We start from the raw sequence: 13094 nt of genomic DNA on the forward strand, positions 1-13094 counted from the left end.
GTTTGTAAATGGAATATGTGGTGCTTCTGCTTTCTATCCAAAGATCCTTGCTGATCTTTTATCAGACTCATCGATCATTTCATATATAGCTTGTCAGACACAAACAAATGTAATTTTCTTTTATACTTTGTGTGAAATAACATGTCTAACAGTTATGGCATATGACAGGTATGTAGCTATTTGTAAGCCTTTGGAATATCTCACCATTATGACACACCAGAAGGTTATGAAACTGCTGGTGTTTAGTTGGCTCTTCCCCTTACTGCAGATAACCATCATGACAGTGATGATTGCCAGTTTGCCTTTATGTGGTAATAACATTGACAAAATTTACTGTTCAGTAGTGAATATTGTCATGTTATCTTGCACAGATGTTACTATGATTGATGTGTATGGGAATATTTTAATATTTTATCTTGTTGCTCAAATGACATTTATTATTACATCATATATTTACATAATCAGAAACTCTTTACAATCCTATACAGGAAGGGTTAAATTCATGCAGACATGTCTTCCCCATTTAATCACTCTCACAAACTTCATTGTTTCTCTACTCTTTGATATTACGCATTCTCGCTATGTCAAAAGTCAATCACAGCAAGCTCTGCACAATATATTGGGTATGGAGTACCTTGTTTTGCCTCCACTCTTAAATCCTATAATATATGGAATTAATCTGACCCAGATGCGGCGCCAGTTTGTGAAACTCTATGTGAGCAAATTTAAAGCACTGAGACAGGGCTGATATCTGTGCCAAAAAGCCTTCTGCCATAATATAGGCATAATTTTCTTATCATTACAGCAGAGAACATTGTATTGATTTTCTTCCAAAGAAAATGTGGTCACCCTTGTGTGTTAAAACCAATCAATTGGAAGGGAATAAAAAAACTATAAGATGAAATCAAGTCTCAACAGCAGAACTGCATGATGTTATCTTGAACAATTTAACACGTGTATTTCAATTCTGAATTACTCAGATACTCAGAAGTTGGCTTGTAGGACTGAAGAACTGTTAAATAACTGTTTCTAAAATTGTTAGAATTGGAAAACTGAAAAATCTGGCCTATATATATATATATATATATATATATATATATATATATATATATATATATATATATATATATATAATATATATGTGTGTGTGTGTTTCATAATGAGCTTAGTTTGTTAAACTTAGTTTTGGAAAAGTGTTTAAAATGTTTTAAGATATTATCTACATGAAATAAAACTTAAGGTTTTAATGCTTACAAAACAATTTTACTGTTATTTGAGAGATGATTTTCCTGCTGTCTCTTTGACAGTGATGTTCAACGTGCGATTAAACAGAAAAACCACTAGTATTACATTATCAAAGTTATTAAATTATCACTTTTATGGGGTTGTTTAAAATGACAGTACAGGCAAGTGCTTGGATATCTGAGTAGCTCCATCTTTGTTTTTTTATTTGTGTTAAGCAAATGAAACGTTTACAAATGAAAAGAGTTGCAGTTAAAGTTCAATTTAAGAATACACCACCTTTTTTGAATGAATTAAAATTTCATTCAAATGAAACAGCTCCAGTTCCAATTTAGATTATTAGATAAAGTGTTTTATTTTGACTGTGCTACCAATCTGAATTTAAAAGATTTAGTGTTACTGTTTACTGTAGTTTAATTAAATATAATGTAAATAGTTAACCCTTAGCCAACTGCCTACATTTTGGTATGTGTGGCACACCATGTCACACTCCTAAAGCATTTTGTAATGCAGTCGTGGTTGTAGCAATAGCAGAGAAAATACACATATGTAGATGTCTACTCTTCGATTGGTTATATTCAACACACAAAACAGTCTATATCAGATTCTAAATAGCAATAAAAATTATTTCTCTTAAAAGAGAACTACAGAACTACACAGATTTGCGATAACTCTATTGCTCTTATAGAGGTACATAGTTATTGTTAGTAGAACAGGCTAGCGTTAGTAATGTAGCTCAGTCACACAGGCTACATCAACCATTATGGTTGATTCAATGTGTTACAGCACTCAACCTTTGTTTTGGTCCAATAAAAGTTGAAGTTTGGACTAACATAGAATTAAAAAGAACTTCTAGAATTCCTCTAATTCTGTTATATTTAATTCTGTTCTAGTTCTCAACACCAGCCTGTCCACTAGCTTCTATATTTCCTTCAAGTGTAGCAGGGGAGCGACGTTACATATTTAAACTAACGTGGTAAGTTCTTCAGTAAATTATATGTTTAGGGAGCCTCCACACCTTCCAGATCACAGAACATTATAGGATATTGTAACGCTGAGGAAGGCAGGCACGACGAGGCAAGTGCGTTGGGACATACACACGTTTATTTCAGCGCGGATAGCGCACAGTAAACTTATACATGAAACAGGAAACGCAGACATTTGCTTCTGACAAAATGAGCACGGGACGCTGCACGAACGCACATTAAATAGACAAACTACATAAGCCCCGAGTGATCACGATATGAGCCACAGGTGAGACAGATGAACTCACTCACATACAACCACACCCACGGAAATACATACCCGGGCATAACCAGATGTAGACAACATGAACACACGCCCAAAAAGGAGAGGTCCGGAGCTGTTCCATGATATATAAGCAATAGTTTGAAGCATTGGAAGTAAATGACTATGAGAAAGTCAGCATTACAGAAATTCATAAATGAACATCAACTAGAGATATTTATGCAAGAAAAACATTCAGAAAGACATTAAGAAGATTTTTCTTGTTTTTTTGGAGAATGATACTTTTTAAAAGCTTGCAGTTGGGCCTTGAATACAAATTTCCTGAGGAGTGCTTGAAATTTCCACTGAATGTTTGTGCTTCATGGATTAAATGACACATCAACAGACATATTTACTTTGCATTTGGTCTTCTTTTCTTTATTTTTTCTGTAAAGCACTTTGAGTTGCATGTATGTATGGAAGGTGCTATACAAATATATATTTGTAAATATTATTATTATTATTATTATTATTATTATTATTATTATTATTAACAGCTGTAACAGCTTCATCCACCAGGCAGTCAGGCTCCTCAACTCCCAGAGACGGAACTGACCCACACCAACACTGATCTGACCCCAGACATGCACAAAAAGACTGCACTGAACCCCCAACTTCTGCCCCCCCCACACACACAGCATACAATGACTGAAATGTCATCCTTCAAATATTTTCTGCTCTCCCACAGGATCTATTAACTACCGCTGTGTTCATGTATGTTCCATATGACACACTATGTCACTCTTCATCTCTGACACCACTCAGACCACATTGCACTGTACCAGCACTACACTGTCCTGTCTGTCAATTGTCTCTGGTCTGTTGTATTTATTGTAGTGTTTTGTTGTGAGATTGTCCCATGCTGCACATTTTGCACATTATACTGTTACCCTGCCGCACTTTATGTCGTCTGTTGTACTGTTGATTTGTGTTGCACCACGGTTCTGGAGGAACTAAATTTCATTACACTGTGTATCTGTACTCAGATGTACTGACAATAAAAAGCCACCTGACTTGACTTGACATGGAATGAAAGTTACCCAGATGCAACGCCAGTTTGTGAAAATGTACATCAATAAATCTAAATCAGTCAGACAAGGCTGATGTCAGTGCCAACAAGTCCGGTCTTCTTCTAGGCATACGTCTCTAAGTTTTAAGAGAAGAGAACACTCACAATTTTCTTCCAAAGACAACATGGTCACCCCCTTGTGCATCATTCTCATTCAAGTGGGTAAAGGGGGAGATAAAAGCAGGTGGTAAAAAGCTTCAGGATGAAATCACAACAGATAGATATGCACACAGCCCTTTACAACATGGTTATAAAACTGCTGGCTTTTAGTTGGCTCTTTGCCATACTGCAAACAGCCATTGTGGCAGTGCTGACAGTCAGACTTCCTTAATATGGTAATGACATTGATATGCTTTACTGCTCTAACTGGGATGTTGCAAAGATGTGACTATGATGGATGCATATGGGAACATCCTAATCATTTATTTCCCAAGTCATTTTTGTCATTGTGTCATATATTTACATCATCAGAATATCTTTACGGTCGAAGACAGAGAGGGTTAAATTTATGCAGACATGCCTTCCCCAGGTAATCTCACTAACAATAATTATATATTCTTATTATGTCAAAAGTCAGACACAGCAAGCTCTGCACTGTCACGGTACGGCAGGCCCCCTACTGGTCGCCCCCATCTACAGCAGCAGCTTGTCCTGTGGGTGTGGTGTTGTGTTCGTCCCTCAGGTGGGCGGAGCCCGCGATCCGTCTCACCTGTGGGTCGTTTGTTTGCCTATATATGTCTTGTCTTTGTACCAGTTGACCACTGGTTAATATATCCTTAATTCGGATCAGTTCACGGGTTTTGGTTTGCGCACTTTACATATTAAACCATCCTATTTCCCTGAGACTTGGCGTGATCGCTTCCATTTAATTTCGCTCACCCTACCCATCACAGAATAACCAGCCACCCTTCGGAAGCCGCCAGTCTCCTTTACTTTCTCCTTCGTTCGTGGTCATGTCTCGTGGTAAGTGTTTGTCTGCGTGGTGTTTTGTTTGTTGTTGAAGAGCCCCGCCGTGCTGAAACATTGTGTGTGTGTGCAGCACGGCGGTGACCAGGGCAGTCGACCCCGGTCGGGCTCTTCGTGTTGTGTGGTCACACGTGTGTGTGTAGGTGTGTGTGTGAGTGAACGGACGTATGGATCAGTGTGCGTCGCTCGCTTGTGTTATTTGCCTCGCTCCCCCGTGTGTCTAGTGTTTTTTGTGGGGAGCGACTGCGAACTCGAGCGGCACGTCACCATTGTTTGTATAGAGCGCGCATGTGTGGAGCATGTCCGTTTGCCGTTTTGCACCGTTTGTTTTGTCTAGTCTTTGCGTGTTTGTTTTGTCCTACCGTGTTGCGTGATTTGTTTTGTTTTGTGTAATTCCACGCATGCTCCTCCCCTTAAATGTGTGTTTGGGGGGGGACTGGCTGTGGTCCCATGCCGAGGGCGTCGCTCCCGAGGGAGGCCCTGAGCAGGGTAGTGCGCCTGAGTGTTTTGTGTATGTAGGTGTGCGTGTGCGTCATGTGTTGCAGGTTGCTCCTGGCGGTGGATAGCGGCCCTCCTGGACCTTGTGGGATCTCCCAAGTAGGCAGGAGCCCCCTTATGTGAGGGGGTGACAGGAGCCCGGTCTTAAAGAGCGGTGGGGCTTAAGCGGCCTAAGGCCGGTTAGGGCGCGAGGGCCCTGTGACCGACCGGGGCGTGGTTTTGTCTTGTTGATGGCCCAGTCGGTCCAGGGTCCCGCCCAGGGAGGTGAGCTGTTTAATGTTGTTTGTTTTTGTGTTGCAGCTCTAGGACTATAGGGGGTGTGCCCCTTGTCCCTGCCTTCCTGCTCCTTTGTTTTGTGTACTACCGCTGTAGGCCGCACAGCCGGTGGAGGGGAGTGCGGTTTGAAGGGGGGATCTGTCACGGTACGGCGGGCCCCCTACTGGTCGCCCCAGTCTACATTGAGACTGGCATTGAGGCATTGAGACTGGACTGCTATGAAGTTTTAGAGGAGAGGACAGTGTCAGGTCAACACACCCTTCCCCGACTTGCAAGATGGTATCATGTATTTTAAATCTGAAGTCTAACCAGAAGTTGACCTGTATACTGTCTAATAACTGTATTGTTAGAACTTTGCTAGAATTCACAATGAACTATCTGACCTAAACTAGATTGTTAACCTTTATTTTGGAAAAAAAAACATATTCTTGTGGTTTCTGTGTTTAGTGTTTAAAATGTTTAGTGTCTACGTTTTTAAAGCTTAACAGAGCAGTTTGCTGGTGGTTTCACTGATTTTTTCAGAAGTGATATTATGCACCTGTGATGTGGGGATAGAGGCAGCATGAGACAAAGGCTGTGGACTAAACACTTTATTGTCCATGGTGCACAGAACAGAAATTCTCAGACCAAACGGTGATAATAGAGATAAGGGTAGCACTCAGCAATTCCAGAGAGGCAGTCCAGTAGTGTCGGTGAAGTTCCAAGGAGCAGGCTACTCGTAGTGAACGGCGAAGGCTCAACAATGTGCAGCACTGGACTACATGGCCTGTGGACTCTTTAAGCTGAGGGCATTAGTGATGGCCAGGTGTTAATAATGTGGTGATTGAGACTGGAGGATTAAATGGGTGTGTAAGGGTGTGTGGTGCCCTGAAGTGGGTGTCAGTGCACACGCGCACTATCTAGTGCTTCCAGGCTCGTGACAGCAACATATAATGATTGATGATTTTCCTATATCTAAATCTAATGGTTTATTATCTCTATTACCTTGTTCAATGTGCTGCTAAACAAGAAAATCTAAATTAACAGTATTAAATTGTCAGTTTAATACTTTTTAAATAAACTTTTATGGTGTTGCCTAAACGGATAATAATGGTCAATGCAAAGTTGATACAGGAGTAATAACTTCCACCATGTTTTTCAATTAGCATGCAGGTGTAACATACTGCTCCTCTCTCTGCCCCTGTCTTGTGCCATTTGCCCTAACCCTGCCTTGTTTCTCCATCTCCGTAGTTTCCCTTCTGTTTGTCACACCCCCGTCCTCAGTGTTCCCTCCTGTGTCTCGTTTTACTTTCCCCATTTCTGTGCTCTGATCTCTCTGTGTTTGCGTGCCTGTTCTTACCCGTGCCCCGGTTTGGTTTGTTCAGTTTTTCCTCCCATATGTTCTATCCATGCTATTCCTTGCCCGTGTTACTTCTTGCCTCCCGAGGTCATTGTTGGTTGCATTGGTTAGTTTAGTCGTTTTCCCCTGTCTCTTATTTCTTGGTCTTGATGATTCATTCTTAGTTTTATGCTTCCATTCCGTCATTCCTGTCTCCCATTAGAAGTGTTTATGTTTAGTTGTAGTGCTAATTTCATAACCCTAGGTTCGTGTGTGCAGTACCGAGTGTGGTTAAACCTTATGTTGTTTAGTTCCTTTGTCCAGTTTAGGTTATGTTGTATTTATGCTATTCATGTTGGTCGTGTATGTCCTTCTTAGTGAATTAATGTTCTGGTTCTAGTAGCTTATATATCGGTTAGCCTTGTTGTTGTTTGTATGTTCCCTCTAGCGTTTATTCCCTTCTGCCTATTTTCCTTTGTTCTGTTCGCTGTCTGATTTACTTAATAAATTATATTAAAACCTGCATTTGTGTCACCCCCGCCCCATTGAAATGTAACATAATGACTGACCACAATATGACGCAGCAGGCAAAGCCAGCTCTCGCTAGCCTCGCAATGCCCCGAGTTAGCAAACATTTCCAGGACAGATTGACCAATCTCCAGTCGTTTCTTGTGAGGGACCCTATAGGCAATCGCATATGCCTACCCTCTCTTGCTCTCACCCCTGAAGTATATAATGGAGAAAAAAACATACGGACATATGCGGACATAATTTTAGCCACCCATATAGACGAGGCGTGGGCCATGGAGGGATTCTGCTGGAGTTGCCGCACAGTTCTCACACCCAAGACTCTGTGGGACCCCCCACAGCTGTGCTCCCCAAGGAAAATTTTGGGGGAAGCTGTGTCCAGACACACCAAACCCTCAAAGCCTAACAGGCTGAGCCTAACAGGCTGAGCCCAACAGGCCGACCCCATCGGCCGTGTGGGAAAGATATGTGGCCTGAGGGCTAGTTCCTCCACAGCTATTACACCTTCCAGCGTCATCCAGACCTCCACGCTCCCCAGCATCGTCCAGATCTCCTCGATCCCCAGTGTTGTCCAGGTCTCCATGCTTCCCAGCGTCATCCAGGCCTCCATGCTCACCAGCGTCACCGTCATCAGCCCCAACGCTCGCCAGCGTCACCTCGCCAGCCCTAATCCTCCCAAGGGTCACCTCACCGGCCCCAATGCTCCCTAGTGTCTCCTCGCTGGCCCCAGTGATCTCAAGCGTCTCCTCACTGACCTCGGCCCTTACAAGCATCTCCTCACCTGTCGCGCCACTCCTGAGCATCTCCTCCCCTGCTGCACCACTCTCTAGCAACTCCTCACCTACCACAATGCTCTCCAAGGTCCCCTCTGCCGCAATGTTCTCTAATGAGCCCTCAGCATCATCACTTCCCAGGGCCTCCCTAGCAACAATATTCCCCAGGGCCCTTGAAGTCAACGCATCTTCCAACAACGCCGTCTCCTCGGCCACCGTTCCTGCCTCCACGACCCAGAAGGGATCAGCCACTGTTCCTGCCTCCATGACCTGGAGGAGGCCAACCACCGTTCCTGCCCCCATGACCCAGAAGGAGTCAACTGTCATTCCTGCCCCCATGACCCGGAAGGGGTTTATTACCATTCTTCCCCCCATGACCCGGACGAGGTCTGCCACAGTCCCTGCCCCTGCTACCCGCAAGGGGTCATTGGCCGCTCCTGCCCCCGCGAACCAGTAGGTGTCAACCGCTGCTCCCAATCCCACTACCCGGCGGGGGATGACCAAGGCTCCTGCCCCTGCAACTCAGAAGATTACCCACGGCCCTTCAGCCGGTCCCCACGGCTGTCCACAACAATTCAAATAAAAAGGCAACTCACCAACAAAATGTAGGTGTTTGGGTGACTGTGTATGGGGAAGTGACGCTCTGGAGGTGTGTCTGGTAGTGGACGTCTCCCCTGAACACTGGGACCAGCCTACAAGGACAATTGGCATAATAAAAAATGTATTTTATTTCTCTAATAAATGTTTTGTCTAAAATCAGTGTAACAAGTCAAGTTTGTGTTAGAAACAGCATGTGATCCATCCTGGGAAGATTCAGTTCACCTGCTACTCATTACCCCACCCCTTTCACGACTACTTATACTTCCACTTCACAGTTCCGGATTGCGATTTATTATTGCTATGCCACATATTAAGCATTCTACTCAAGCCATTGTCTCTCCGTGTACTGACCTCTGTTCTCCTCCTAGACCTCATTCCCTGCCTAGCCCTACTGTACCTTCTGATCTCTGTCTTCCCAGCGTGACCCTTAACCGGCGTGACCATCCTGACCTAGTTTGCAGCACCCCTGTTTATCGTTCTCTAAATAGAGTCTTTCATCAGTTTAAGTGCTGTATATTCGCTCTATTAATAAAAGCGGCTATTCTCCGCATTTGGATCCTTGACTGCCTAGTTAATACATTACAGTTTGTTTGATTTAAGATGGGACAAGTGAATTCAAATGAACAAACACTAAAGGAATTAAGCAAACCAACAAAAACACTAATTAAATAAACAATAACGAAACATGAAATTTGAATCTTTTAATTGGAAAGTAAGAATATTGATTTATTGACTGAAATTACTTCCTGCATTTCTGCTCTGCACTCTATAACCCACACTATTTAATTTATAATCTGGTATGAATCTATCAGGTATACAGTGAGGAAAGCACAGGTCTTAGATCATGCATATTCAATAGCCTTTGTTTTCACAATGGGGCAAAGAATTCCTGTAGATCATTAATCCACCACAAATTTCCAAAACCTAGAAAGTGGGTTTACATGGTAATTTATTGAGTCTGATGGAATTTAGGGTCATGGTTTCTTAGTCAGAAACAACATGCTAGAAGGATAATACTTTCCTAATCTGTGGACTTTATGGAACTTACAGTTTGACACCAGGTAAACCATTTCATGGCTTTGTTGCTTGACATCTTGGTTCCTGTTTGTGGGCCATGGATGAAGGAATGTTCACTCTGACCAGATCAGAGAATCAGATTAAAGCTTTTTTTTATCCATTCATGCAAAGCCAAAGTGTTCATAGATTTTCAATCAACATCACTATGTATTTTAACTCTTAGTAAGCTCATCAGTAAATTGCATCTTCAGGGAGCTGCTACATCATTGTCAACATCATCTAAATAACAAAACTTTGTATATATAAGCATGGGTACCACACATGAAAAGCAACTGACTATGGGAAAGTCAGCACTACAATGCCTCGGAAATGAACATCAGATGGTTATGTACATGTTATGGAGATATATGCAGAAGGAAAAAAAATCACTCAGAGCATTCTTTTTTAAATTGATGCTTGTACATTTTGAATGATTGCAGTCAGATTTTGCATCTAAATGGACTGAGAGAGAGTGATGGAAAATTCATCCACAGAATTTATATTTGTACTTCATGGACTGAATGACACAATGACAAACAAACAAATTTACTTTGCATTTGGTCTTATTGTGTACATAATTACACTGTTTGTAAATGTGCTGCTAGTCATAACAATTATTCTGGATAAGACACTTTGTGAACCTATGTATCTGTTCATATGTAGTTTGTTTGTAAACGGAATTTGTGGTGCTTCTGCTTTCTATCCAAACATCCTTGCTGATCTTTTATCAGACTCATCGATCATTTCATATATAGCTTGTCAGATACAAACATGTGTAATTTTCTGTTATGCTTTGTGTGAAATAACATGTCTAACAGTCATGGCATATGACAGGTATGTAGCTATTTGTAAGCCTTTGGAATATCTCACCATTATGACACACCAGAAGGTTATGAAACTGCTGGCTTTTAGTTGGCTCTTCTCCTTACTGCAGACAGCCATCATGATAGTGATGACAGCCAGTTTGCCTTTATGTGGTAATGACATTGACAAACTTTACTGTTCAGTCGTGGATATTGCTATGCTATCTTGCACAGATGTGCCTATGATTGATGTATATGGGAACATTCTAATACTTTCTCTTGTTGCGCAAATGACATTTATTATTACATCATATATTTACATAATCAGAACCTCTTTACAATCCAAGACAGGAAGGGTTAAATTCATGCAGACATGTCTTCCCCATTTAATCACCCTCACAAACTTCATTGTTTCTCTACTCTTTGATATTACGCATTCTCGCTATGTCAAAAGTCAATCACAGCAAGCTCTGCACAATATATTGGGTATGGAGTTTCTTGTTTTGCCTCCACTCTTAAATCCCATAATATATGGAATTAATCTGACCCAGATGCAGCGCCAGTTTGTGAAACTCTATGTGAACAAATTGAAAGCACTGAGACAGGGCTGATATCTGTGCCAAAAAACATTCTGCCTTAATATAAGCAGAATTTTCATATCATTAGAGCAGAGAACATTGTATTTATTTTCTTCCAAAGAAAATGTGGTCACCCTTGTGTGTTAAGACCAATCAACTGGAAGGGAATTAAAAAACCATAAGATTAAATCAATTCTCAACAGCAAAACTGCATGATGTTATCATGAACGAATTAAGACATGCATTTTAAATCTGAATTACTCAGATACTCAGAAGTTGGCTTGTAGGACTGAAGAAATGTTAACTGTTAGAATTGGAAAACTAAAATATCTGGAATATATATATATATATATATATATATATATATATATATATATATATATATATATATATATATATATATATATAATATTATAATACATATATATAATGTTTCATAATGAGCTTAGTTTGTTAAACTTAGTTTTGGAAAAGTGATTAAAATGTTTATGATATCTACATGAAATAAAACTTAAGGTTTTAATGCTTACAAAATAATTTTACTATTATTTGAGAGATGATTTTCCTGCAGTCTCTCTGACAGTGATGTTCAAGGTACGATTAAACAGAAAAACCACTAGTATTAAATTATCAAAGTTATTAAACTATCACTTTTATGGGGTTGTTTAAAATGACAGAACAGGCAAGTGCTTGGATAGCTGAATAGCCCCAACTTTGTTTTTTTTATTCGCGTTAAGCAAATGAAACATTTACAAATGAAAACAGTTACAGTTAAAGTTCAATTTAAGAATACACCACCTTTTTTGAATGAATTAAAATTTCATTCAAATGAAACAGCTCCAATCCAGATTTAGATGATTAGATAAAGTGTTTTATTCTAACTGTGCTACCAATCTAAATTTAAAAGATTTAGTGTTACTGTTTACTGTAGTTTAATTAAATATAATGTAAATGGTTAACCCTTAGCCAACTTCCTAAATTTTGGTATGTGTGGCACACTATGTCACACTCCCAAAGCAGAACATTATAGGATATTGTAACACTGAGGAAGGCAGGCACAATGAGGCAAGTGCGTTCGGACGCAAACACGTTTATTTAAGCGTGGATAGCGCACAGTAAATTTATACATGAAACACGAAACGCAGACATTTGCTTCTGACAAAGACAAGCACGGGATGCTGCACGAACGCACATTAAATAGACGAACTACATAAGCCCCAACACGAGTGATCACGAGACGAGCCACAGGTGAGACAGATCAACACACTCACAAACAACCAGGGGCAGACTGGGGAGAAAAAGTGGCCTGGGAGTTCCTGCCAGACTGGCCCACTATATCCCGACAGACTGGCTCACTATATATATATATATATATATATATGTATATATATATATATATATATATATATATATTGGGTTGGGAACTGGGTCAAAATGGGTAAGCAAACTATGATGACTTTCACCTTGATAATTTAGCTTGGCTGTATTCCTAACCAAATTGCACAGTAGGGGCGAGAACGAGTGTTCAAACCTGTGAATTACAAATCGTTCGTGTGTTTACATGGATGCAGCCACGAAGTCGCCAGGTTTGCTTCATGGAAAATTCATTTTTAAGAACGTAAAGTGTTACCAGAGCGGAGCTCGGAGCGGTCATTTTCTGCATGGTCCTAGCGCTAGATTCGTTGCTATTTAAATATTTCTTTTTAATCGTTAAAACAGCAGAGGACCAAAACCAGCTTTTGAAAAAGTCCCCCCCCCCTTACGTCCGTGAGGTTAAATGTACTAAATGTTGGCTTACATTTCAAATATCATGTTTAGCTGAATAAAAATGTTATCAACTGTAACGATCTGCGCAGGGCAGAACAGGTAGACGGACACAAACGCTGAGGAGAGCGAGATTTATTACAGGAAATTCCAAAAGCAGCGTCGATGTAACAGGCATGGGTCAAACCGGGCAGGCAGTCAGGACATGAAATACAGACAGACATAGCGAACACAACAAGGAAGACTCACGGAACAGCGGTACTAGGGCGAACAGGCAAAACACAGCAAAAAACAAAAAGACCGACAACTAGACCTGGGAGACACAGGGACTAATAT

The 13094-nt window shown here is 40.9% G+C and overlaps 1 protein-coding gene across 1 annotated transcript; it reads left to right on the plus strand.

The window, feature by feature from the left end:
* Positions 1-10088: 10088 nt before the first annotated feature.
* LOC143477389 (olfactory receptor 4B13-like) lies at positions 10089-11027 on the plus strand. Its single transcript, XM_076975969.1, has one exon. The coding sequence runs from the start codon at positions 10089-10091 to the stop codon at positions 11025-11027; it is 939 nt and encodes a 312-aa protein (XP_076832084.1).
* Positions 11028-13094: the final 2067 nt, after the last annotated feature.

The sequence above is a fragment of the Brachyhypopomus gauderio genome, chromosome 16 (assembly GCF_052324685.1).
Source record: "Brachyhypopomus gauderio isolate BG-103 chromosome 16, BGAUD_0.2, whole genome shotgun sequence".
Lineage (NCBI taxonomy): Eukaryota > Metazoa > Chordata > Actinopteri > Gymnotiformes > Hypopomidae > Brachyhypopomus > Brachyhypopomus gauderio.

Bases quoted from the DNA above. Each gene is read 5' to 3' on its own strand.
- LOC143477389 (XM_076975969.1), top strand. From the start codon at position 10,089: ATGGAAAATTCATCCACAGAATTTATATTTGTACTTCATGGACTGAAT.